The 27980-nt window shown below is 43.7% G+C and overlaps 1 protein-coding gene and 1 long non-coding RNA gene across 4 annotated transcripts in view; one reads left to right on the top strand and one right to left on the bottom strand.

Annotated features, from left to right (window-relative positions):
* Positions 1-27980, bottom strand: part of CMTM8 (CKLF like MARVEL transmembrane domain containing 8) — a 136386-nt gene that overhangs the window by 92979 nt on the left and 15427 nt on the right. Inside the window, exon 2 of one of the 3 annotated variants that reach the window (XM_073630294.1) lies at positions 1001-1146. The exons of 1 other annotated variant lie outside the window; for it this stretch is intronic. In XM_073630294.1, the coding sequence (XP_073486395.1) occupies positions 1001-1141 (141 nt within the window). In that variant the 5' untranslated portion in view covers positions 1142-1146. Of the gene's footprint in view, positions 1-1000; positions 1341-27980 lie in introns of those variants that run through there. One more of the 3 variants, XM_073630295.1, reaches the window with a different exon arrangement.
* Positions 118-15275, top strand: LOC141144520 (uncharacterized). The gene is made up of 3 exons (XR_012244416.1): positions 118-595; positions 5753-5869; positions 14647-15275. It is a non-coding gene; the product is annotated as an uncharacterized lncRNA (long non-coding RNA).

Here is a 27980-nt window from a genome sequence, read left to right as displayed (position 1 = left end):
TATATATATATATATATATATATATATATTATATATAAATCACACTACTGTTCTGGTGTCAACCCATTTGTTTTTTTTGTTTTTTTTTTTATTTTCGATGACAATGGTATACTGGATAAATAGGGTTAAATCTCCCTAAACGGGACACAGACAGCAATAACATCTAAATACACCTGTCAGGTTTTTATTGCTTTCTGTGTCCCCTTTAGGGCGATTCACTCTCTCTATTTGTCGTGTATACCTTTATTACTGAAAGGAAAAGAACAATCCCAAATTTTGCATCATCCCCAAGCAGTAATAGGGGAGAAACAAAATGGGGACACTGATTCTGGTGACAACCAGGGATTCCTTCACTTTGAAGAAACTTCCTCTCAATTTTCCTCTGTGCCATAGAAGAAAAAAAACAGGAAGTGAAGGGAAATCTCCCCAATGGGATACAAATGGTAAAAATAAAACTGACAGGTGTTATAACACTCCCTTACACTATAAAAAAAAAAAAAAAAAAAAAAAAAAAAAAAAAGGGAGAAGAAGAAGGGGAGGAAGAAAAAGCGTTCAGGACGGATGTTCAGAGGCATTTGAAATGCTTCTAAACGCGGTAAGTCGTGTTTATTTTACAGGCGTTTTTCATTTTTGGCCATTTGAAATTTTTTTTTTTTTAAACCCACTTTTAAACGCACACGCAGCTAAACGGATGATTTAAACATCGGTTACTATCTGTCAAGTTAAATCGTTCAGGAGAGGTTGTAAAAACGTCCCGTGTACATGAAGCCTTAGACGTGTTTTTTGAGTAGCTTGTCTCCTGCCAGGGAAAAGGAGTTCACGGGGGCTTATGCCCTGTGCATGACGCCATAGAAGAAATGGCCAGCAGAGAAATTACCTGGCAGGGGTTGTAACCCTTCCCTGTCCAAAACAAAAGCAAAACGTTTTGTCTGTACATAGAGATGTCGCCGTGGCACAGTATACATAGACATATATAAATAGTAGGCGGATGTGTACTCACGATCTCTGCCAACAGCAGCAGTCCTGGGGCAGTGGCGAGGAAGTTCCTGTCATAGGAGAAGCTGGCAGTGGTGGTAAAGGTGTCAGAGTAGGAGCTGGTGGTGGTGGTGACGGTGTGGGAACGGGCTCTTCCCTCCTCCATCTCCCCTGTAGAGAGGCCAAGTACACTTTACAAGTCTTGTATACAGCACATCTCCCCCTGTATAAAGATCACACAAGGACTGCACACTCCTGACAAGTGATGTGATCTGGGAGCTGTGCTCCTCTCATGTCCCTGGCACTGCACCCATCACACTACACAAAGGGACAGTCACTTCCCCCCTCCCTCCTCCTCCACACATGGGGCAGGGCACTGCTCAGGTAGACGGTCTGCTGAGTACACACAATATGTACCTTTGTTTGCATTCTCATAAATCTCCTCATCTTCAAAGTTGAATGTGAGGCTTGAGGGTGCAAGGAATGGAGAGCGGGTGATGATGAAATGAGGTCCCCAGCACCTGGAAGGGGGGTGATGCCACTTATCATACACAGCTGGCGGGGCTTTGCCTGCAGACATGGCAGCCTGCAATGATCACACTCCTAGCTGGGGAGGGAAGGGAGATTTGTAGGGAAGGTGAGGAGAAAAACCAGGACAGGTGCTCACTGCCTGCACACTGGATAGAGGTTCTGATCCCTGACAGTCCTGGACTTCAGGCCTCCATCTACAGACTACCACTAACACTAATGAGCTGCTGAGGAAACCATCTTCTGTGGTGGTATTTCTTTCCAGACAGGATTATAGAGCTTTTCATAGTTTGGTACACTTTCCCTGAATGCTTAAGGCTGCATTCACACCTGAGCGTCGAGAATAATAGATTTTTTTGAGTTTTGGAGCTGCAAGCTACAAATGCTGAGGTGTGAATATGTCCCAAAAGACAGATATTAAGGGCTCATTTACTTCTTTGTGGCATATGAAGGCAAAGTATTCAAAATGAAAGGCCTGCCAACTCACTCCATAGCTACATTCAAGCCCCATTCACCCTTCGTGTAGCGAGAACTGGAGATCCAGCTTGCGCTTTGGTGTGGGTGATTTTCACGTGATCCCGTATCCCACATAGGGCAGCTAATTCACTTCAATTGGTTGCTCTATGTACGTTCGTCGCCCAAAAGAAGCTTGTGCTTCTTTTTGGATGACGAGCTTCTCAAGGTTTTAAAGGCGCATTTTGCTGCGATTGCAACGTGATTCTCTAGCGACAAAATTGCACACTGTATGAGGTGCCATCTAGAATGAATGGCACCCAAATGCGAGTTGCTGATTCTGCCTGTGATTTTTCAATTCACCAAGCGTGAATGGGGCCTCACACGGAAAGCCAGTGGCAGATAGTTTGCATATTCAGAGGCAGCTAAACACCACCTCTGAACGCAGCTGCATTCTGTGCTATGTCCGCTTACAGTGCCTTAAAAAAGTATTCATACCCCTTGAAATTTTCCACATTTTGTCATGTTACAACCAAAAACGTAAATGTATTTTATTAGGATTTTATGTGATTGGTTGATTCCTCTCATTTACCAGAGACCTGACCCAAACCTCTTCTCTGCTAGATGACTTATATTTTGCAAGACAGTCCTAATGTGTCATATATAAGGGCTTGTTCACACCAGAACATGGTGCAGAAAACCCGGGATCCATCTGCGTTTCCTGCACCGCATTCAAAACGCACTGGGTGTGCAATCTGCTTTGAGTGTCAATATATCCCTAATGACACCCCAAATGCAGATCGCAAACGCTGTGTGTTTGCCTGCACCAGATTGAATGGTAATGCTGTACCAAGCGATCCAGTGCAGTGCAATTTTTGAAAATTAGTAGATGCACCACCTTCAGTGCGATTTCATACCATTTAAATAAGCTGAAAAACGCACCGCAGTGAATTGCACAGGAACACAGACCGCGTTCCTGTGCGATTCAGGAGTCTACCGTCCCTAAATATATGATTTTTATAGTAATGGTTTATTTTACTGTTTTGGTTATTGTTCCTAAAATGTTAACAACATTCACAGTATATATGAACATTGTCCATATACATATATTTTTTGTTATATACACTAAATAGAAGTCTTTATGCTGCAGTTCACATTCCGATTAACCTGTAAACTATTCTCTCAGGTTCACATCTCTGCCAGCTAATAAAATTAAAAGGACACAGCGTTAAATCCTTCGCCAATCTCTGTGTAAAAAAAAAACTTTGGGCTTTGGAGACTTTTTAATGAAAACTTTCCTTAAATACATCAATTTCAGTTTCTTGGCTGTCTCCGCTTTTATTGCTTATTCAGTAAATAGCTTATTTGTATTGCTCTTTCACTAATAGAGATTCCAGCAAGTTTCAGAAATCCTTGCCCTTTGTCAAGCTATAGATAACGAAGTAACTAATGGCAAATATAGCCAGGAACCAGAGGACTGAAACAATTACATTGTGACATTGCAAATAAACATCAAAGATATACCTCCTAACCTGAAAATGAGCTAACAAACAAAATGCAAATCAACAACAGGTGTCACTGCTGATGATTCAGCAGGGACCATCCCAATTTCGGTCCATGCATGGCCACTCTGGTTGAACAGACGTCAATCTACTGATTGACTTTTGTTCAACCGCCCTGCATGCTATAGACTGAGCTGTGTATTCTGATGGTAGGGAGGATTCCCCCATCCACCTGGAGGCTTGGTTCACACTGCTGTGATGCGAGAACCCTGGAGAATCCAGTACGGGTTCCTGCATCTCATACAACTCAGTTCACACTGCCTTATGCGAACCGCTGCAGGTGTCAATACAAAGTTAATGACACCCCCGGACCGGTTTGCATATCGCATATAAAATATCCGATTCTGGTGCGGACCAAAAAATGGGACCGAAGGCACGACTTTGGTCTAAATGCGATGCGAATTCAGCCATACAATATGTATGGCTGAACTTGCATTGCACAGACATCACATCGGAATGTGTGAATAAGGGAATCCGGTCAGTTTTTTACATTCAACCCGCTGGCTGAATGAAAACAGACTCATCTGTGGCCAGCCTTAAGCCCTGTACACACGGCCGAATCTTGGGAAACAGGCAGTTCAATAAAAATCGCCCGACATTCGGCCTGTGTGTATGTCAGCTGGTTCGACAGAAGCCGGCCTTTTGGCCGGCTTCTGTCCGACAAGCATGCTGGAAAACGAGAAGCCGACCGGCTCCCGATCAGCGCTCTCAGCCAATAGCTGAGAGCGCTGATCGGTGTGTTCTGGTGGGGGGCCGTCCCCCTGTCAGAACACAACAGCTCAGCGGGGAAGATCGCTGTACTAATGTCGGATCATTAGTACAGCGGCCCCGACCGGAGCTGTCAGCTTTTTTTCGTTCAACCAGTGGCGGCCAGTGGACATTTTTTTTGGGGGGCGGAAAACGGTATGCCTCAAGGGTCAGTCGGTAGCACTTTCCCCATCACCGGTGGCTTCCCCTGCTCAGAGGCGGCTTCCCCTACTCGGAGTTGGCTTCCCCTGGTTGTTGGTGGCTTCCTCTGCTCGGCGGCCTCCCGTTCTCCCGCTATTCTCCTGCAGCCTCCCGTCCTCCGGGTCATCACGGCGGCTGCAGCTTCCGTCTTCTCCCTCCTCTTCAGAGGCCAATTGGGAGTCTCACACCCGCTTCTGATTGGCTGGATTGAGGATCAGTGTTTGAACAGCGAATCATCATTCGCTGTTGCAACACACCTGGGTGGGATCGGAGCGCATCCTCTGCAACCCAAGCCCACCCGATTTTGAAGCCTATTAAAGCCTTTGGCTCTAATCAGGTGCTTCAAAAAATAAAACCCAGCTGCTGTAATTCATGCACCCGGTGCCCTGAAAGGGGTTGAACGCATGAATAAGGGTGGCCGCGATGGCCATGGATAGATTCATACTATACATGAATCTATCTATTGCATATAGGGGGGTGAAGTGGAGAGAGGGGGCGGTGCCCCTAATGGACGGGCCACCACTGGGTTGAACGAAAAAAAACTATTAGTGTGTACCAGGCTTTAGGGTAGCACTTACCATTCTGAAAAAACAACCTGTAGTGGATTGCTTTTTAGAGGGCAGTATAGCAGCAGCTGGCATATTGGCATTCAGCAGGCATTTCTGCTGTGGTCACAGCATGTGAACAACCCCCCCCCCCAGCCTTTGTGTTGGATTTAGGGTCGTGATCAGGGGGCAGTAAAACAACGGCCCTTAGGGTTTTTACACATGATTGGTAGTCTGTAACACCCTGGTGGCAAAGCAGCAGCTGCCAGGCGTTCAGGAGGTAAACCTGCCACCTTCTAAATGCATTTTTTGTTTTATTTTTAATCCCAACGGAGATTTTGCAGGACAAACTGTCCTGCAAGCACAAGGCAAGCAGCTGGCACACGGTCTTATTGACCTCAGTGGGCAAGTTTGACAGGGGGTGCAGCATGTGTACTAAACTGTCCGGCTGCAGTATTAAGATATCAGTGGATGGATGGGGGGGGGGGGGGGGGGTAAATACATGGATCAACTGCATGTTTTTACTACCCCTGTGCCACCTGTGTGAAATGACCTAAAAGTTTAAAATAAAGATCACAGTCATGATTCAACCTCCATTGTGATTATTTTTTTTAAATTCATAAATCTCTATTACTTTTCTGATAATATTTTGGATTACCCCTTGGTCCTGATGACAATAGTTAAGAAAAAAACACAGAAGCTGTCCTAACTCAGCCTTTCTTTTTCGGGGTTCTTTCACAGGTTTGCTAGGCATTCCTTGAATGGTGAGCAGTGATGGATGGATCTCCTCTCTGATGGTTTCTGACATCAACACCACTTCATAGATCCAGTGGCATAGGACCTCCTCAGGTTTCTCAGGTAGGTAACTACAGGGCCATCTTTAACATTGATTGGATCCTGGGCAAACATTTTCTTGCCCCCCCCCCATGCAATTTCACTCTACTTCTGCTCTGAGACACACAATCAATAAATAGCAGCTAGACTCAAAATCAGTTTACTGAATCAGATCAGGCAGCAATTGTGATTTGTTGCCAGAGGTTACAGTGTATCATTAACACTTACTGACTGGCTGCTAGAGGTTATGGCACACATTATTGCTTACTGATTATTTGCTAGAGGTTACCGCACATGACTTCTGCTTGTTGATTGGTTTCTAGAGATTACTGTACATCAACGCTGCTCACTGATTGGATGCTAGAGGTTATTGGACATCCTTACCACTTACTAATTGGTTGCTAAAGGTTACCGCACATTATTACGGCTCACTGATTGGTTGCTAGAGGTTACTGCATATCCTTACCGCTCAATGATTGGTTGCAAGAGGTTAGTGCACATCATTACTGCTCACTCATTGGATGCTAAAGGTTACATCACATCATCTCCTTACTGCTTGCACGCCATGGACTGGGGAGGTGAGGGGACCCATCAATAGACAAAAAACTCCTAGGGATCCTAGGACTCCTTGGAACAGTGGCAATGCTGGGGGAGGGGGTGTGATCAGTGGTAATGCTGGGGGGTTGATGGGATCAGTGGCAGTGGTGGGGGGATGGGAGTGGATTAGTTAGGAGGCAGTACACTGTGGCAAATTCTGAATCATGAAGAGCAAAGCTGGAAATCTTCGGCAAGTATATAGTGGGGGATTCTACACTGACCACCAATGTAATGGGGAATTTACAATGACCACCAATGTGAGGGGGGATTTACACCGACCACCAACGTGAGGGGGGATTTACACTGATCACCAATGTGAGGGGGGGTTTTACACCACCCACCAATATAAAGAGGGATTTCTACACTGACACCAATGTAATAGGAGCATTTACACCAACCACCAGTGTAAAGGGGAATATACAATGACCTCCATGTAAGGGGGAATTTACACTGACAACCATTGTCAAGGAGATTTGTACTGACCACCAATGTAAGGTGACACTTCTACACCAGTTTTATATACAAATTAAGGTGGCTTTGGGGGCTAAATACGCCCCAAGTCTGGCAAATTTATTCATAGCCCAGTGGGAGGAGGATGTCGTCTATGTTCCCAGGAGACCTGAATTGGTCTTTTGGTTTAGATACATAGACGACATCCTCCTCCTTTGGAAGGGGGGTTCTGAATCTCTGCAGGAGTTCATGTCCATGTTGAATGATAACACCAGGGGCATCTCTCTAAAATATGAGATGAGTCAGACTAATATTCATTTCATGGACCTTGAGATATCAGTGAATAATGCCAAGGACGGTCTTGTGTTTAAAATGTATTTTAAGCCCACGGACCGTAATGGCTACATACCGATGTCGATAAATGCCATCACGATCAGTGGTTAACTTCCATCCCACGTGGTTGAATTCCTTTGATTACGAAGCAATTGCAGGAATACAGCTGATTTCTTATGTCAAGCTGGAATTTAAAAAAAAAATTTCTAGAAAAAGGTTATAAACACGCCAACCTCGATAGAGATATTGGTAGGGTTATGAATACTGACAGAGGAGATCTGCTAAAAGAGAACCCCAAACCTCTTCGAGAAAACTAATTCAAATGGTCTTTTCATACAGCTTTCGCAATACAACAAATAAAAAAGATTATTAGTAAGCACTGGAGAGTTTTATTGAACGATAGAGTTTTGGGTACGGCTTTCCCTGAACGCTCTGGGGTCGTGTTCCGGGGTGCCAGATCCATACAAGGAGAAATTGCTCCCAATGTAATTGATCCACCTAAGACTCCAACTTTTTTCCACCAATGCAAAGGTTACTTCCCTTGTCGGAAGTGTAACGTATGCCTCCATAACATATACGGGAAACGTAAAACCGACACTTTCTCATCCACTTCAACCCTGCGTAACTATAAAATGAAACACTTCACTACCTGTGCCACTAGGTATATAGTTTACCTCCTCACTTACCCTTGTAATAAGCAAGATGTGGGCCGTACCATCAGGATTTTTTCAGTGAGGGTTAACGAACATTTGGCAAATATTCGTAATGGTTGTACTAATCACAGTGTCTCTCGTCATTATTTGGAACACCACAATAAAAACCCTATAAGGCGTCGGTTCCAAATAATAGACAAGTTTGTTTCACATTGGAGGGGTGATTCCTGTTTAAGGTGGGTGTCCCGTCTTGAAACTTACTGGATTAATGAGTTACGGTCCTACTCACCGTTCGGTTTGAACGTAGACTGGGACATAAATTGTTTCATAAATCAAGCCTTGTTTTAGCCATGTGCTCTTTGTACATTCAATTCATTTTAATTTTTATTAATTATTTTATATATTGTTCATTATTTGTGATCCATCTGTTTTTTCTGAGATTCAATGTTAATAATATACAGTATCTCACAAAAATGAGTACATGCCTCACATTTTTGTAAATATTCTATGATATCTTTTCATGTAACAACACTGAAGAAATGACACTTTGCTGCAATGTAAAGTAGTAAGTGTACAGCTTGTATAACAGTGTAAATTTGCTGTCCCCTCAAAAAAACTCAACACACAGCCATTAATGTCCAAACTGCTGGCAACAAAAGTAAGTACACCCCTAAGTGTAAATGTCCAAATTGGGCCTAAAGTGTCAATATTTTGTGTGGCCACCATTATTTTCCAGCACTGCCTTAACGCTCTTGGGCATTGAATTCACCAGAGCTTCAGAGGTTGCCACTAGTGTCCTCTTCAACTCCTCCATGATGACATTATGGAGCTGGTGGATGTTAGAGACCTTGCACTCCTCCACCTTCCATTTGAGGATGTCCCACAGATGCTCAATAGGGTTTAGGTCTGGAGACATGCTTGGCCAGTCCATCACCTTTACCCTTAGCTTCTTTAGCAATGCAGTGGTCATCTTGGACATGTGTTTGGGGTCGTTATCATGTTGGAATACTGCCTTGCGGCCCAGTCTCTGAAGCGAGGGGATCATGCTCTGCTTCAGTATGTCACAGTACATGTTGGCATTCATGGTTCCCTCAATGAACTGTAGCTCCCCAGTACCGGAAGCACTCATGCAGCCCCAGACCATGACACTCCCACCACCTTGCTTGACTGTAGGCAAGACACACTTGTCTTTGTACTTCTCACCTGGTTGCCGCCACACACACTTGACACCATCTGAACCAAATAAGTTTATCTTGGTCTCATCAGACCACAGAACATGGTTCCAGTAATCATGTCCTTAGTCTGCTTGTCTTCAGCAAACGGTTTGCGGGCTTTCTTGTGCATCATCTTTAGAAGAGGCTTCCTTCTGGGATGACAGCCATGCAGACCAATTTGATTTAGTGTGCAGCGTATGGTCTGAGCACTGGCAGGCTGACCCCCCACCCCATCAGCCTCTGCAGAAATGCTGGCAGCACTCATACATCTATCTCCCAAAGACAAACTCTGGATATGAGGCTGAGCACGTGCACTCAACTTCATTGGTCGACCATGGCGAGGCCTGTTCTGAGTGTAACTAGTCATGGTAAATTGCTGTATGATGTTGACCACCATGCTGCAGCTCAGTTTCAGGGTCTTGGCAATCTTCTTATAGCCTAAGCCATCTTTATGTAGAGCAACAATTTTTTTTTCAGTTCCTCAGAGAGTTCTGTGCCATGTTGAAGTTCCAGTGACCAGTATGAGAGAGTGAGAGCGATAACACCAAATTTAACACACCTGCTCCCCATTCACACCTGAGACCTTGTACCACTAACGAGTCACATGACACCAGGGAGGGAAAATGGCTAATTGGGCTCAATTTGGACATTTTCAATTAGGGGTGTACTCACTTTTGTTGCCAGCGGTTTAGACATTAATGGCTGTGTGTTGAGTTATTTTGAGGGGACAGCAAATTTACACTGTTATACAAGCTGTACACTCACTACATTACATTATAGCAAAGTGTAATTTCTTCAATGTTGTCACATGAAAAGATATAATAAAATATTTGCAAAAGTGTGAGGGGTGTACTCACTTTTGTGAGATACTGTATGTATATTTTTTCCGATTGCTTTATTACCCGCTCAGAATTATATGTTTATTGATTATCTAGTACATTTTATCTTCTTCCGTTTTCACGCAGTCCATCTGGATGTTATTGTCTTTCAGACCTCCAGGTGGTGTTTTGAGCGGCTGTGGACTTGTACATTTGGCGCCATGAACCCTGGGACGCATTAAGAGACTTGACTTGATTTTTTCCCATGTCGTATGGCTGCCCAGGTTGTCTGGGATTGGCCTTACTATGTCATGTGAGAGATACTTGGCTGGTTAATCCTGTGCAATAGGACCAACCTCCTGTTTCAGAATAATGCTGCGTACACACGAGCGGACTTTACGGCAGACTTTGCCCGGTGGACTTTTCAACGGACTTTACGACGGACTTTCTGAATGAATGGACTTGCCTACACACAATCAACCAAAGTCTGACTAATTCGTACGTGATGACGTACGACCGGACTTAAATAAGGAAGTTCATAGCCAGTAGCCAATAGCTGCCCTAGCGTGGCTTTTTGTCCGTCGAACTAGCATACAGACGAGCTGACTTTTCGACCGGACTCGAGTCCGTCGGATAGATTTGAAACATGTTTCAAATCTAAGTCCGTCCAACTTTTGAGAAAACAAAGTCCGCTGGAGCCCACACACGATCGAATTGTCCGACGAAATCCGGTACCCCAGACCAAGTCTGCTGTAAAGTCCGCTCGTGTGTACGCGGCATGAGGCTTGGATCATCCTTGTCCTGCTTGGAGCGCCTTGTACGTATGTCCATATGCTGTGATCACGAGACGGACCGAGTGACTTCGGGGGAGGTCAGAAGATGGTCCATGATATGCGCCACCAATGTAAGTGGGGATTTACACTCACCACCAATTTAAAGGGAGCTTCTACATGGACCACCAATGTAAGGGAGGATTCAAAACTGATCACAAATGCAAGTTTGGATTTTTTTTTTTTACTGATTACCAATATAAAGAGGAGTTTCTACACTGGCCACCAATGTAATGGGGATTTACACTGACCACCAATGTAATAGAAGCATTCACAGTAACCATCGATGTAAGAAGGGATTTACACTGATCACCAATGTAAGGGGAAATTTGCTTACCATTGTAGAACAAGCTGATGTTAGGCTTAATCACCACAGTTATAGGCAGGACTTTCAAGCATAACAGAACTTCACACTGAGATATCGGGACACACCTTGACTAAAACTTCAAGGGACAAGGGAATTAAACTGGAATAGTTGGCAAGTATGAGGCAGTTGATTTGGACTCCACAACAATGATGGGGCCCAGGGTATCTGCCCCTTTTGCCCTGCCTTAAAGACGGCCCTGGGTAACTAATGGCACCAGTAATCAGGTTAGCAGTATCTGTGAGTAGAATGTTTTTCCCATTGACCACCAATGTAAGGAACATTCTTCCCATTGACGTCCAAATTATGAGAACTACACTAATCTCCATTGTAACTGTAAGCTGTAGATATAATATTTTTTGTCAATGGTTTCCTGAATCCTTCAAAATTATTTTAAGGGTTCCTCCATGGTAAAAAGATAAGAAAGACTGTCCCTGTTTAGCTAAAACAACATTGTGGCTGGCTTTCCATAACAGGCAGACAGTTAAAAAAGAATTCCATGTTATTTTATTCATAATTACATTGGTCCAGCTTGGGATGGACCAGCAGGCCGAACAAAAAAAAAACTGAAGCGCTTGGGAGGAACCACTGTACTAAATATCCAATGTTAGTACAGTGATCACCCCTGCTGAGCTATTGAGTTCTGACAGGGGGACTGCCCCGCTGATCGGATGCCGATCGGCAGACCTTTTCCAGTCATGCCCCTTCGACAGAAGCTGGCCTAACAAACAGGCCAAATGTCGGCCAGTTTTTATTGAACCGGCCGTTGCCACCCGATATTTGGGCCAAACGTCGGCTGGTTTTTATTGAACCGGCCGTTGCCACCCGATATTTGGCCCATGTGTATGCCCCCTAAGATTGTTCTTTATCTACTCATCTTGGAGTATGCTAATTAAGTTACTTCATAATACTTAAGGAACCCCAAAAACCTTCTCTCTCCACAGTTTGGCCCCACCATCTAAGAACCATGATCACTCTTTTGGAGTTTGGACAATATAACTTCTTGTCCACCTAGAAAACACACGATCAGACCTTATGTCTGTAGAAAGCTGTGTCTATGGCCTGCACTCTGGGACACACTGGGAAGCTTAGTGTTTTAGAGGGCTCCATCACGATGTCTTTGGGGTACCAATCCTGTTGTATACACCAAGTTGTTATGATGAAGCATACAGAGATGCAATTGTATGTCCTCTCCTTGAATATTCTTTTATTGATCCATTCAAAATGATATTTTTCAAGTCAGTCTAAGAACCCTTCCTCCTGCTTCATCATTATACATTGCCAACCTTTCCAATTTGGCTTGGTGTGTCAAGCCTGACTCAAAATGAACTTCTATGTTTTACGGAGCTCCTACCCACTGTAGCTATAAAATGGATGCTATGTTTTCTCCAAAACAATAAAAATGATTGAAACAGAAAATGGATGCTATGTCTAACTCTGCACTTATATGTGATTGTTATTATCAGTAAAATGGAGATACTTTATACCAGCCATTCTCTACCAGGGTTCTGTGAAACCCCAAGGTTCCTGCAGCAGTTGCTAAGAATTCCTTGAACTGCAGCTGAATGAGCTCCGATCTGGTAATGCATGCTTATCTCCGGGTTCTACTCCACTCACAATGATCTTTTTAGCTGTATGTAAAGCCCCATACACACGATCGGACCTTGTACAAACTTTCCCGTGGATTTTTGTACAAAGGACGTTGTCTCTGAACTTGTATTGCATACAGACGGTCGGACTTTTAGGCAACAAACACGAACCTAGTGATGTTACAACGTACTGACGACACTTCAAAAGAAGACGTTCAATTCTCCGGCGTCACCCTTCGGGCTCCTTCTGCTAATTTGTAATTAGTAGACGTTTGGTCAGTGCAGATTCGCGGTTTCCAGTTCCATGCGTTACTTTGCATTTCCGACCGTTTGTAGGGCAACCAGCCATGTTGCGCAATCCTAGGAAAGAGCGTGCTGTTTATGGGCTTGGAGTTCTTGCTGTGACTGCAGCCCGGTCCAGGAATAATCTGAGTAGTAGGATGAGGAGTATTTGGGCCAAAACTTGGCTACTTAATCGTGACCAGTTTAGCCATATGCACTTGCTGCGTGAGCTGCAGGAGAATAATCCTAATGATTATCGGAATTAAGTCCGGATGACGGACTCCTGCTTTCAGCAACTAATGTCCTTGCTGTCCCCCTATATCATGAAGCAGGACACCTGCATGAGGGCTGCTTTCCGGCAGAACAAAGGCTCATAGCCACCTTACGCTATTTGGCGACAGGGAGGAGTCTCCAGGATATCAAGTTTACCACTGGTATCTCTCCCCAGGCTCTGGGAGTGATTAATTCTGAGACATGTAGTGCTATTATCCAAGTCCTGCAGAAGGACTATATTCATGTAAGTGATTTGCTTTAATATCACCTTCATGTTTTCTAATGTATTTTCTAAATTTTGTATTCCATCCTTCCCATTTTTGTAATATGCTGTGAATGAATGTCCTCTTTGTCCTTATGCATGCTGTAACCTTTTTGGTGGCCTACATGCATATTTTCCTTCACTAACCTCCCCAGCATGCTACCCTGGGCCCATACACACCTAGCCTAGTAACTTAACACTGTATTTTTTATGCTTCATTTTTATGTTTACCCCAAACACCCCCTAAAATGTGTCCCAATCTTATTCCTGTCCTTTAAATTCATGCAGAGTGCAAGAGTCCCTTTTTGGTGGTGCAAACACTTATCCCACCCCCCCACCAAAAAAAAAAAAAAAAAAAAAAAAAAAAAACAGAGTCAACTGATAGATCTACTCTATATGCTGATTTTGATAAACGCATACACAGTATACCTTATTTTTTGAGTTAAGATTGCTGTCTAGATTCTCAAAAGCATGTAGTGCAAGGGCCTGCCTGATTACCTTCAAAAGGTCCAAATTATACATTCGTTATGATGTATTTAGCATTATGAGGGGCTCCCACCATCCCTGTGCTGCATTCATTATGAGGGGCTCCCACCATCCCTGTGCGGTTTTCATTATGAGGGGCTCACACCATCCCTGTGCTGTTTTCATTATGAGGGGCTCCCACCATCCCTGTGCTGTGCTGACTTCCTGGGTTTTTAACTTTATCATAACGAATAATCATAATTAACGAACATTGTTATTATTTTGTCCGATGTATCTCAAAATGTGTATAGATTTGGATAATGTGCATTCTTATTTGTGGCTTATGCCACTTCTTACCTGTCCACTGGCCTGCCAATCTTCTAAAGATGGATGGTCAGGCAAAAATAAACTTAATTTTTAATGCATTTAGCTCTCATGGAAGTGTAGAGGTTTACTTGTCAAAAACAGCTACCTATTCAACTCCCTCCCCCTAACATTTTTAGAATGTGCCACCAGAGGGGGTGAGGGAGCATATAATTATAACTTATCCTTTTTTTGTAAACACACATTTAAATGTTATAATATTATGTTGCCCCACAATGTTTGTGTCAAATATGGTTGCAATTTTATGTGCTCAAGTCTTAATTTTTTTTATTTGTTTGACTCCACAGTTTCCTTCAAACACCCAGCAATGGAAGGATGTGGCGGCCCAGTTTGACAATTTATGGAATTTCCTCAACTGTGGAGGTGCCATTGATGGCAAACATGTGAAGATAGTCCCACCACCAAACTCGGGCTCATATTATTTTAATTATAAAGGGTTTTGCAGCATAGTTCTACTTGCTGTGGTGTGTCAGCTAACTATGAGTTTCTTTATGTTGATGTTGGGATGAATGGATGCCACTCTGATGGAGGTGTGATGATGCGCACAGAATTTTTGATCATCTACAAAAAGGGACCTTACATTTGCCAAATGTAACTAAATGTTGTCTTTGTGGCAGATGAGGCCTTTTCTTTGGGGGAACATATTCTAAAACCGTTTCCAATGAGGAACCTCACCCCCGAACAAAGAATATTCAACTATCGCCTCTCCCGTGCCCGAAGGGTCGTGGAAAATGCATTTGGCATTCTTTCCAGTAGGTTTAGGCTCTTTTTAACTGCCATTAACTTGGAAGAATATACAATTAATCATGTAGTTTTATGCTGCTGCATCCTCCATAATTTTTTAAAGGAGGAATGCTTCCAGCTACATTGCCTCAGGGCAAAGTGATGAGCCTTTTTCCCGACCAGCTGAAGAGGCTGTGATGCCAGCTCTGGAAAGTGCACGTGCTGGTTTGGGTTCCCGGAATGCCTGTCTTGTCCGTGAACAATATATGGACTACTTTGTCGGTAGAGGGGCAGTGCCCTGGCAGCAAAATTTACTTGCTGATTAATTATTTGACTTAGTAATAAAATAATATTTCCTTTGAACTACTGTTGTCTGTGTTTACTAGTTTTGCAAATAGCCTTGATCTTTGTCATTTTTGTCACTAGTGCAAACCAACCTGATTTGCAACATGAGGTGACAATCTCACTTTGAGTTAACTATTATATTGTGCTGTGTCTCGGCTACACACATTTTAGAGTACACTGTCAATGTAACTACACCAACTTAACAAATATACTGGTATTGAGCATTGAAATAAGAAACCACACATTGTTTTGTTTTTAATTTTTTTTATCTGTGCACATTCATGTGCGTTTTTTTTTTTTTAGTTTTTTTTCACAAACAGGCATGTTCTAAAACAGAACTTGCATAACTGGAACTTACAAAGTTCAACTTTTCCAAAATTAGGCAAATATCACACGTTTTTTATTTATTTATTTATTTATTTATTTTTTAAAGCAAATATATATATATTTTTTAAATAAAAAAAAAGAATATATAATTTTTTTTTTTTTTTTAAACTAAATATATATATTTTTTTTTCTTTTTTAAAGAAAATATATAGATGATTTTTTTTTTTTTTTTTTTTTAAGAAATTATATAAATTTTTATTTTTTTACAAAATAACCATGTTTACAAAAATAACAGACAACTAGGGAACTTACAAAGTTCAACTTAGAAAAATTTGAATGTGGACATCATCATGCAGCAGAAAATGAAGAACATGATAAATGTTTTGTGACTTAAAAAGGGTTTATATTCTACCCAAAACATCTATCATGTTCTTCATTTGCTGCTGCATTCTGTTCAGGCGATTCCTCATGGCATCGATTTCACCATTCCAGCCCATGATCTCCCCAATGAGCCTTTGTGTGCTGTACATCGTGAAACGGTCTGCTTCTTCTTCCACAACCAGAACATCACCTAAAAATGTGTTAAAAAAACATGTATTTAGAAATATGCAGGCATACATAGATTACCTGAAGCTGGGGTGTCAGACACTCACCTGGTGAGGTACACTCTCCCACTTCCTCCACCTCTTTCCTCCACATCCTCAGTGACACTTGGGCTGGTTTCGCATTGAGGTAGCGGGTCCTGGCAGGGTTGGGGGTCCCGGTGAGGTTGGGGGTCCCGGTGAGGTTGGGGGTCCCGGCGAGGTTGGGGGTCCTGGCGACCCTGTTGTTTGCGTCTTTTATCCCCTATGAGAAAGAAACAAAAGGTATACTTAGCACACAGATATTTGTGGCCACAAATAGGAATATGAAACATTGCTTTCAAGTGGTGTACAATTGTTTGTTTAGGAAGAGAACCAAGTTGAAGACATGATTAAAATTCCCTTTTACCCAAAATGCAATACTTACCTTTTTTGGCCAAGTTTCTCTGGTGTCCCACACTAGTGCTCCTGAGTCCAGATGTGTAAACAGCTGCTGAGTGTCCTCTCCTTACATTCCACTGAATCTATTTAGCAATTAATTCAAATTTCAAAGACATCTAGACACCAAAATGTCTTAAACTTCGTTCAATCAGACAAATTATCATGACCAAATCAGTCATAAGCCTATATCAGCTAAAATCATCGTATTTATTGGCAAACGACCCCTTTTGTCCCTGCGAACGTTATTTCCTAACTACAAACGTTATTTCCCACCTACGAACATTAAGTACAACAGTAAAAGAAAAACACATGGAGCAGCATGCAAGTGGATAATCATAAATAGGACACATGACAAGTACTTACTTTTTCAAAGTACCTTCTTAATTTTTAGATACTGATCCGGCTCCCTGTTTTTTAGGTAGGACCAGCGCTTCCTCAGTTGGTCCTTCTTTCGCCGTACACCAAACTTGCGGTCCAGAGTCCTCACGACATGAGACAGGATTTTGTTTTTTACTAAATTAGGATGGGCATATGGACCATGTTTGCCATCATAATCCTCCCTAATTAAAATGTCCACCATCTCCACCATTTCAGCAAAGGCCATGTTGGTGGCCTTACATCTCCTCCTCCTCCTCCTGGATTGTGCGATTTGTGCCTCTGGCCTTTCCTCCCCACTAGATGATGACACATCACACATCTGTGTCTCCGCCATGTTGCTCCTCACTGTGCACCGAAGAGAGGGGGGCGGGGAATATTATAGAAAAAGAACGTCAGGGGCGGATGACGCCAGCGGAGTTTCACGCATGCGCTGTCTATGTCAACTTAACACGCGGTACGAACGAATGTGTCATGACGTTCGGAGAGCAGAGTTTTCACGCATAGGTTGTTTATATAAATTGAATGAGCGTGTGATGTAATGTTATGTTCTGTTTAGGCGCGAGACAAACGTTACGAGAGTACCCGTGAAAATAAGGTATGTTTCAAAATTCTGTCGCTACCGTTAATACTTTTAATTGTCAGTTTTTTGCTTTGGAAATGTAATTTTGCTCTCGAACTGTTTTTACATACGGGAAACATGCACAACTTTACAGGCATACTATAGACATCCACACCCCCACCCAGTTACGAAATGTAAAGGAATATTTCACTTTTATTGTTTCACTTTTAAACATTATTAAAGTGCATGGACCCAGGTTCCCAAACTTTTTATGGCAATTAGGGTTGAGCTTAGAGTTTGAGTCGAACATCGGCTGTTCGCCAGTTCGCCGAACAGCAAACAATTTTGGTTGTTCGTGGCAAATTTGAAAGCCGCGGAACACACTTTAAAAGTCTATGTGAGAAATCAAAAGTGCTAATTTTAAAGGCTTATATGCATGGTATTGTCATAAAAAGTGTTTGGGGACCTGGGTCCTGCCCCAGGGGACATGTACATGCCAAACGAATTTTGAAAAACGTCCGTTTTTTCGCGAGCAGTGATTTTTATAATGCTTAAAGTGAAACAATAAAAGTGTAATATTCCTTAGAATTTCGTACCTGGGCGGTGTCTATAGTATCCCTGTAAAGGGGTGCATGTTTCCCGTGTTTAGAACAGTCTGACAGCAAAATTACATTTCAAAGGCAAAAAAGTCATTCAAAAGTACTTGCAGATATTAATGAATTGTCGGTCCAACAATACACATTAAAGTTAATTGATAAAAACGGCATGGGATTTCCCCACAGGGGAACCCCAAACCAAAACAAAAAAAAAATGGCGTAGGGTCCCCCCAAAAATCCATACCAGACTCTTATCCGAGCACGCAACCTGGCAGGCCACAGGGAAAGAGGGGGTGACGAGAGAGCGGACCCTCCTGAACCGTACCAGGCCACATGCCCTCAACATTGGGAGGGTGCTTTGGGGTAGCCCCCAAAGCACCTTGTCCCCATGTTGATGAGGACAAGGGCCTCATCCCCACAACCCTTGGCCGGTAGGTTGTGGGGGTCTGCGGGCGGGTGGGCTTATCTGAATCTGGAAGCCCCCTTTAACAAGGGGGACCCCCAGATCCCGCCCCCCTGTGTGAAATGGTAATGGTGTACAAAAGTACCTCTACCATTTCACAAAAAAAGTGACAAATTTGTTAAAAAAAACAAGAGATAGTTTTTGACAATTCCATTATTTCAAGTCTTCTTCTTTCCATCTTCTTCGGGTCTTCCTCCTTCTTTCTTCCTTTGGTTTCTTCTTCCTCTGGTTCTTGCTTCGATACTCTACTTCTTGCTCTGGTGTTCTCGTCCGGCATCTTCTTCCATGGCGTCTTCTTCCCTTCTTCTTCTTGGGCCGCTCCGTATACATGATGGGAGGCTCCCGCTGTGTGACGCTTCTGCGTGACGTCAGAGGGGGGCGGGGTCACCCGTTACGTAATGGTTGACCCCCTCTGACGTCACGGGGAAGGCCACAGGGAATTCTCCGTCAAGTCCCCGTGCGTCAGAGGGGGGCGGGGTCACCGGGTGGTCCCGCCCTCCGTTATTTAAGAACCGTCAGAAGACGAGAAGCGTCACACAGCGGTAGCCTCCCATCATGTATGCGGAGCGGCCCAAGAAGAAGAAGAAGAAGGGAAGAAGACGCCGCGGAGGAAGATGCCGGACGAGAACACCGGAGCAAGAAGCAGAGGATCGGAGCAAGAAGAAGATGGAGGAAGAAAACAAAGGAACATAGAAGAAAGAAGAAAGAAGATGGAAAAAAGAAGACTTTAAATAAAGGAGTTGTCAAAAACTGTCTCTTGTCATTTTTAAAATTTTTGACAGGTTTTTTTAGAAATGGTAGGGGTACTTTAGCATTTCACACGGGGGGGTGCCGGGATCTCTGGGTCCCCTTGTTAAAGGGGGCTTCCAGATTCCGATAAGCCCCCCCACCCGCAGACCCCCACAACCACCGGCCAAGGGTTGTGGGGATGAGGCTCTTGTCCTCATCAACATGGGGACAAGGTGCTTTGGGGACTACCCCAAAGCACCCTCCCAATGTTGAGGGCATGTTGCCTGGTACGGTTCAGGAAGGGGGGGCGCTCTCTCGTCGTCCCCCTCTTTTCCTGTGGCCTGCCAGGTTGCGTGCTCGGATAAGGTTCTGGTATGGATTTTTGGGGGGCCCCACGCCATATTTTTTTTTTTTATTTGGATCGGGGTTCCCCTGTGGGGAAATCTCATGATGTTTTTATCAATGAACTTTTATGCGTATTGTCGGACCGGCAATTCATTAATAGCCGTGAGTAGTTTTAACCACTTAAGGACCGCCTAACGCCGATTTACGTCGGCAAGGCGGCACGGGCAGGCAAAATCACGTACATGTACGTGATTTGCCTCTCGCGGGTGGGGGGTCCGATCGGACCCCCCCCCGGTGCCCGAAGCGGTCCCGTTCTGTTCCCCGGCGATCCGAGATGAGGGGGAGGCCATCCGTTCGTGGCCCCCCCCTCGCGATCGCCGCCGGCCAATGGGAACACTCCTTTGCTGCTGTATGCTAAACAGCAGCAAAGGAAATGATGTCATCTCCCCTCGGCTCGGTATTTTCCGTTCCAGCGCCGAGGGGAGAAGACATCAATGTGAGTGCACAACACACTACACACACAGTAGAACATGCCAGGCATACAAAACACCCCGATCCCCCCCCCGATCGCCCCCCGATCCCCCCCCAATCACCCCCCCCCCCCCTGTCACAAACTGACACCAGCAGGTTTTTTTTTTTTTTTTTTTTTTTTTTTTCTGATTACTGCATAGTGTCAGTTTGTGACAGTTACAGTGTTGGGACAGTTAGTATTACCCCCCTTTAGGTCTAGGGTACCCCCCTAACCCCCCCTAATAAAGTTTTAACCCCTTGATCACCCCCTGTCACCAGTGTTGCTAAGCGATCATTTTTCTGATCGCTGTATTAGTGTCGCTGGTGACACTAGTTAGTGAGGTAAATATTTAGGTTCGCCGTCAGCGTTTTATAGCGACAGGGACCCCCATATACTACCTAATAAATGTTTTAACCCCTTGATTGCCCCCTAGTTAACCCTTTCACCACTGATCACCGTATAACCGTTACGGGTGACGCAGGTTAGTTCGTTTATTTTTTATAGTGTCAGGGCACCCGCCGTTTATTACCTAATAAAGGTTTAGCCCCCTGATCGCCCGGCGGTGATATGCGTCGCCCCAGGCAGCGTCAGATTAGCGCCAGTACCGCTAACACCCACGCACGCAGCATGCGCCTCCCTTAGTGGTATAGTATCTGATCGGATCAATATCTGATCTGATCAGATCTATACTAGCGTCCCCAGCAGTTTAGGGTTCCCAAAAACACAGTGTTAGCGGGATCAGCCCAGATACCTGCTAGCACCTGCGTTTTGCCCCTCCGCCCAGCCCACCCAAGTGCAGTATCGATCGATCACTGTCACTTACAAAACACTAAACGCATAACTGCAGCGTTCGCAGAGTCAGGCCTGATCCCTGCGATCGCTAACAGTTTTTTTGGTAGCATTTTGGTGAACTGGCAAGCAAGCACCAGGCAGCGTCAGGTTAGCGCCAGTACCGCTAACACCCACGCACGCACCGTACACCTCCCTTAGTGGTATAGTATCTGATCGGATCAATATCTGATCCGATCAGATCTATACTAGCGTCCCCAGCAGTTTAGGGTTCCCAAAAACGCAGTGTTAGCGGGATCAGCCCAGATACCTGCTAGCACCTGCGTTGTGCCCCTCCGCCCGGCCCAGCCCAGCCCACCCAAGTGCAGTATCGATCGATCACTGACACTTACAAGGCACTAAACGCATAACTGCAGCGTTCGCAGAGTCAGGCCTGATCCCTGCGATCGCTAACAGTTTTTTTGGTAGCATTTTGGTGAACTAGCAAGCACCGGCCCCAGGCAGCGTCAGGTTAGCGCCAGTACCGCTAACACCCACGCACGCAGCATACGCCTCCTTTAGTGGTATAGTATCTGAACGGATCAATATCTGATCCGATCAGATCAGATCTATACTAGCGTCCCCAGCAGTTTAGGGTTCCCAAAAACGCAGTGTTAGCGGGATCAACCCAGATACCTGCTAGCACCTGCGTTTTGCCCCTCCGCCCGGCCCAGTCCAGCCCACCCAAGTGCAGTATCGATCGATCACTGTCACTTACAAAACACTAAACGCATAACTGCAGCGTTCGCAGAGTCAGGCCTGATCCCTGCGATCGCTAACAGTTTTTTTGGAAGCTTTTTATTGAACTGGCAAGCACCAGCGGCCTAGTACACCCCGGTCGTAGTCAAACCAGCACTGCAGTAACACTTGGTGACGTGGCGAGTCCCATAAGTGCAGTTCAAGCTGGTGAGGTGACAAGCACAAGTAGTGTCCCGCTGCCACCAAGAAGACAAACACAGGCCCGTCGTGCCCATAGTGCCCTTCCTGCTGCATTCGCCAATCCTAATTGGGAACCCACCACTTCTGCAGCGCCCGTACTTCCCCCATTCACATCCCCCAACGAAATGCAGTCGGCTGCATGAGAGGCATTTTTATGTGCTCCCGAGTACCCCTACCCAACGAACCCCCCCCAAAAAGATGTTGTGTCTGCAGCAAACGCGGATATAGGCGTGACACCCGCTATTATTGTCCCTTCTGTCCTGACAATCCTGGTCTTTGCATTGGTGAATGTTTTGAACGCTACCATACACTAGTTGAGTATTAGCGTAGGGTACAGCATTGCACAGACTAGGCACACTTTCACAGGGTCTCCCAAGATGCCATCGCATTTTGAGAGACCCGAACCTGGAACCGGTTACAGTTATAAAAGTTAGTTACAAAAAAAGTGTAAAAAAAAAAAAAATATATATAAAATAAAAAAAAATAGTTGTCGTTTTATTGTTCTCTCTCTCTATTCTCTCTCTCTATTGTTCTGCTCTTTTTTTACTGTATTCTATTCTGCAGTGTTTTATTGTTATTGTTATTGTTATTGTTATTATGTTTTATCATGTTTGTTTTTCAGGTATGTAATTATTTATACTTTATTGTTTACTGTGCTTTATTGTTAACCATTTTTTTGTCTTCAGGTACGCCATTCACAACTTTGAGTGGTTATACCAGAATGATGCCTGCAGGTTTAGGTATCATCTTGGTATCATTCTTTTCAGCCAGCGGTCGGCTTTCATGTAAAAGCAATCCTAGCGGCTAATTAGCCTCTAGACTGCCTTTACAAGCCGTGGGAGGGAATGCCCCCCCCCCCCACCGTCTTCCGTGTTTTTCTCTGGCTCTCCTGTCTCAACAGGGAACCTGAGAATGCAGCCGGTGATTCAGCCAGCTGACCATAGAGCTGATCAGAGACAAGAGTGGCTCCAAACATCTCTATGGCCTAAGAAACCGGAAGCTACGAGCATTTTATGACTTAGATTTCGCCGGATGTAAATAGCGCCATTGGGAAATTGGGGAAGCATTTTATCACACCGATCTTGGTGTGGTCAGATGCTTTGAGGGCAGAGGAGAGATCTAGGGTCTAATAGACCCCAATTTTTTCAAAAAAGAGTACCTGTCACTACCTATTGCTATCATAGGGGATATTTACATTCCCCGAGATAACAATAAAAATGATTTAAAAAAAAAAAAAATGAAAGGAACAGTTTAAAAATAAGATAAAAAAGCAAAAAAATAATAAAGAAAAAAAAAAAAAAAAAAAAAAAAGCACCCCTGTCGCCCCCTGCTCTTGCGCTAAGGCGAACGCAAGCGGCGGTCTGTCGTCAAACGTAAACAGCAATTGCACCATGCATGTGAGGTATCGCCGCGAAGGTCAGATCGAGGGCAGTAATTTTTGCAGTAGACCTCCTCTGTAGATCTAAAGTGGTAACCTGTAAAGGCTTTTAAAGGCTTTTAAAAATGTATTTATTTTGTTGCCACTGCACGTTTGTGCGCAATTGTAAAGCATGTCATGTTTGGTATCCATGTACTCGGTCTAAGATCATCTTTTTTATTTCATCAAACATTTGGGCAATATAGTGTGTTTTAGTGCATTAAAATTTAAAAAAGTGTGTTTTTTCCCCAAAAAATGCGTTTGAAAAATCGCTGCGCAAATACTGTGTGAAAAAAAAAAATGAAACACCCACCATTTTAATCTGTAGGGCATTTGCTTTAAAAAAATATATAATGTTTGGGGGTTCAAAGTAATTTTCTTGCAAAAAAAAAAAAACTTTTTCATGTAAAAAATAAGTGTCAGAAAGGGCTTTGTCTTCAAGTGGTTAGAAGAGTGGGTGATGTGTGATATAAGCTTCTAAATGTTGTGCATAAAATGCCAGGACAGTTCAAAACCCCCCCAAATGACCCCATTTTGGAAAGTAGACACCCCAAGCTATTTGCTGAGAGGCATGTCGAGTCCATGGAATATTTTATATTGCGACACAAGTTGCGGGAAAGAGACAAATTTTTTTTTTTTTTTTTTTTTTTTGCACAAAGTTGTCACTAAATGATATATTGCTCAAACATGCCATGGGAATATGTGAAATTACACCCCAAAATACATTCTGCTGCTTCTCCTGAGTACGGGGATACCACATGTGTGAGACTTTTTGGGAGCCTAGCCGCGTACGGGACCCCGAAAACCAAGCACCGCCTTCAGGCTTTCTAAGGGGCGTGAATTTTTGATTTCACTCTTCACTGCCTATCACAGTTTCGGAGGCCATGGAATGCCCAGGTGGCACAAAACCCCCCCAAATGACCCCATTTTGGAAAGTAGACACCCCAAGCTATTTGCTGAGAGGTATAGTGAGTATTTTGCAGACCTCACTTTTTGTCACAAAGTTTTGAAATTTGAAAAAAGAAAAAAAAAAAAAGTTTTTTCTTGTCTTTCTTCATTTTCAAAAACAAATGAGAGCTGCAAAATACTCACCATGCCTCTCAGCAAATAGCTTGGGGTGTCTACTTTCCAAAATGGGGTCATTTGGGGGGGGTTTGTGCCACCTGGGCATTCCATGGCCTCCGAAACGGTGTTAGGCAGTGAAGAGTAAAATCAAAAATTCACGCCCTTAAAAACGCTGAAGGCGGTGATTGGTTTTCGGGGCCCCGTACGCGGCTAGGCTCCCAAAAAGTCCCACACATGTGGTATCCCCATACTCAGGAGAAGCAGCTAAATGTATTTTGGGGTGCAATTCCACATAGGCCCATGGCCTGTGTGAGCAATATATCATTTAGTGACAACTTTGTGCAAAAAAAAAAAAAAAAAAAAAAAAGTGTCACTTTTCCGCAACTTGTGTCAAAATATAAAATATTCCATGGACTCAATATGCCTCTCAGCAAATAGCTTGGGGTGTCTACTTTCCAAAATGGGGTCATTTGGGGGGGGGGTTGTGCCACCTGGGCATTCCATGGCCTCCGAAACTGTGATAGGCAGTGAAGAGTGAAATCAAAAAGTTACACCCTTAGAAATCCTGAAGGCGGTGATTGGTTTTCGGGGTCCCATACGCGGCTAGGCTCCCAAAAAGTCCCACACATGTGGTATCCCCGTACTCAGGAGAAGTAGCTGAATATATTTTGGGGTGCAATTCCACATAGGCCCATGGCCTGTGTGAGCAATATATCATTTAGTGACAACTTTTTGTAAATATTTTTTTTTTTTTTTTTTTTTGTCATTATTCAATCACTTGGGACAAAAAAAATAAATATTCAATGGGTTCAACATGCCTATCAGCAATTTCCTTGGGGTGTCTACTTTCCAAAATGGGGTCATTTGGGGGGGTTTTGTACTGCCCTGCCATTTTAGCACCTCAAGAAATGACATAGGCAGTCATAAACTAAAAGCTGTGTAAATTCCAGAAAATGTACCCTAGTTTGTAGACGCTATAACTTTTGCGCAAACCAATAAATATACGCTTATTGACATTTTTTTTACCAAAGACATGTGGCCGAATACATTTTGGCCTAAATGTATGACTAAAATTGAGTTTATTGGATTTTTTTTATAACAAAAAGTAGAAAATATCATTTTTTTTCAAAATTTTCGGTCTTTTTCCGTTTATAGCGCAAAAAATAAAAACTGCAGAAGTGATCAAATACCATCAAAAGAAAGCTCTATTTGTGGGAAGAAAAGGACGCAAATTTCGTTTGGGTACAGCATTGCATAACCGCGCAATTAGCAGTTAAAGCGACGCAGTGCCAAATTGGAAAAAGACCTCTGGTCCTTAGGCAGCATAATGGTCCGGGGCTCAAGTGGTTAAATTACTTTTTTTCCTTTGAAATGTCATTTTGCTGTCAGACTGTTCTAAACACGGGAAACATGCGTCCCTTTACAGGCATACTATAGACACCCCCCAGGTACGAAATTTAAAGGAATATTACACTTTTATTGTTTCACTTTAAGCATTATTAAAATCACTGCTCCCAAAAAAAAGGCAGTTTTTGAAAACTTTTTTTGGCATTGATACATGTCCCCTGGGGCAGGACCCGGGTCCCCAAACACTTTTTATGACAATACCATGCATATAAGCCTTTAAAATTAGCACTTTTGATTATACATGTTCGAGTCCCATAGACTTTAACGGTGTTCGCGTGTTCAAACAAATTTTTTGCCTGTTCGTATGTTCTGGTGCGAACCGAACAGGGGGGTGTTTGGCTCATCCCTAATGGCAATTAGCTTGCATATTATCCATTAAAATTATCACTTTTGAATTCTCCCCTAGACTTTTATAGGGTGTTCCGCGGCTTTAGCATTTGCAGAAAAAAACATAAACGGTTTGCTATTTGGCGAACGGGCGAACAGCCAATGTTCAAGTCAAACTCATGTTCGACCCGAACATACAGCCCATCCCTTAAATAAAGGCCTATATTGTGACCAGATTATGAGCTATACGCCACCCATTATGGTTTGTCTTGTGTTCTGTTTTGCAGACATCTGATACTTGTCACCAAAATGATGAAGTCAGCTTTGAATTCACATGAATTTCTTAGCCAGTTTATCGAACAATACAGAGAGCTCACGTGTCTGTGGCAAGTAAAAAATAAAGATTATTGCAATAAAGCCAAGAGGATGGCAGCAATTGATAAACTGGTGGAATTTGCAAAGACCGTGTACCCCAGAGCAACCTACAGTTTGATAAAGACCAAAATTGGGGGCCTCAGAAGTATGTATAACAGGGAACGAAAGAAGATTGGCGATTCAAAAAAATCAGGAGAAGCAGCTGAAGATGTCTATGTTCCCAAGCTGTGGTATTTCAACAGCCTCCATTTTTTGTCGGATCAAACTGTACCACGCAGATCTCTCTCTACGCTACCCTCTGCATCAGCTGAGGCCACCAATACTGAGCCTGATCCTACACAGGATGAAGAGGAGGAGGAGCTCAGCTTGACCCAGGTATAGCATGGTTTAAAAGCTTGCCTAAAAAATATAAATGATTTAATTAGATGGTAGTAATGCATAGTAATTTGTTGTCTTAAAAAAGTGAGTTCCATATCAATAGACAGTAGTGGCCAAAAAGGATTAGGACAAGAATGAGAAATGCTGGAGTCAGAATGATAGTCTTTACTATTTGGACACATTCCAAATTAAAAAGTCATGACCTGAAAAGTGTTTGTGATTGAAGTCCAAAAATTAAAATGATGTTGGTTTTACACACACAGGAACTTTGGAGCCAAGAAGAGCCTGGGCCCAGCAGCCAGACGACAACTGAGTGCAAAATCCCTCCCCTGCGTCCTCCCAAAAAAAGGGCCAGGAAGAGCCAACATCTGGATGAGGCCACAGCTGAGTTCTTAACTAGGGCTACTTCTGTGATCACCACAGCACCCGATAGTGCTGAAGGGTTTGGCTGTTTTACTGTTAATAAGCTCCGTGAGCTTGACGCAGATCAAAGGGAGCTATGTGAGGGTCCATAGTTGCCAACATTGAAAAAAAAATATGTGGGACACTTTTTTGGCTGTAGGCGGAGCCGATCAATAATTAGGAGGCGGGGCATTCGTTTGTAGGTGTGGTCTAGTAAAAAATAATAGTTGCGGCGCGCGAAGCGAGTCGCGGTGAAAAATGGGCGTGGCTTACGCGGAAAATGGGCGTGGCTTGCACGAAAAGTGGGCGTGGTTTGCATGAAAAGTGGACGTGGCTTAAATTGGCGTGGCTGAAGAGGGTGTGGTTAGAGTCTGAGATGAATGAGGGATGGAGAGGGAGAGGGAAAGGGGGAGAGGGAGAGAGGGAGAGAGGAATGACGGGACAGCAGCCCCAGATCCTACACAACAATAGAAATATGTGTATTC

Source organism: Aquarana catesbeiana, linkage group LG05 (genome assembly GCF_042186555.1).
Source record: "Aquarana catesbeiana isolate 2022-GZ linkage group LG05, ASM4218655v1, whole genome shotgun sequence".
Taxonomy (NCBI): Eukaryota; Metazoa; Chordata; class Amphibia; order Anura; family Ranidae; genus Aquarana; species Aquarana catesbeiana.
Note: the sequence above shows the minus strand (reverse complement) of the source record. Positions and strands in the feature narration are given on the sequence as shown.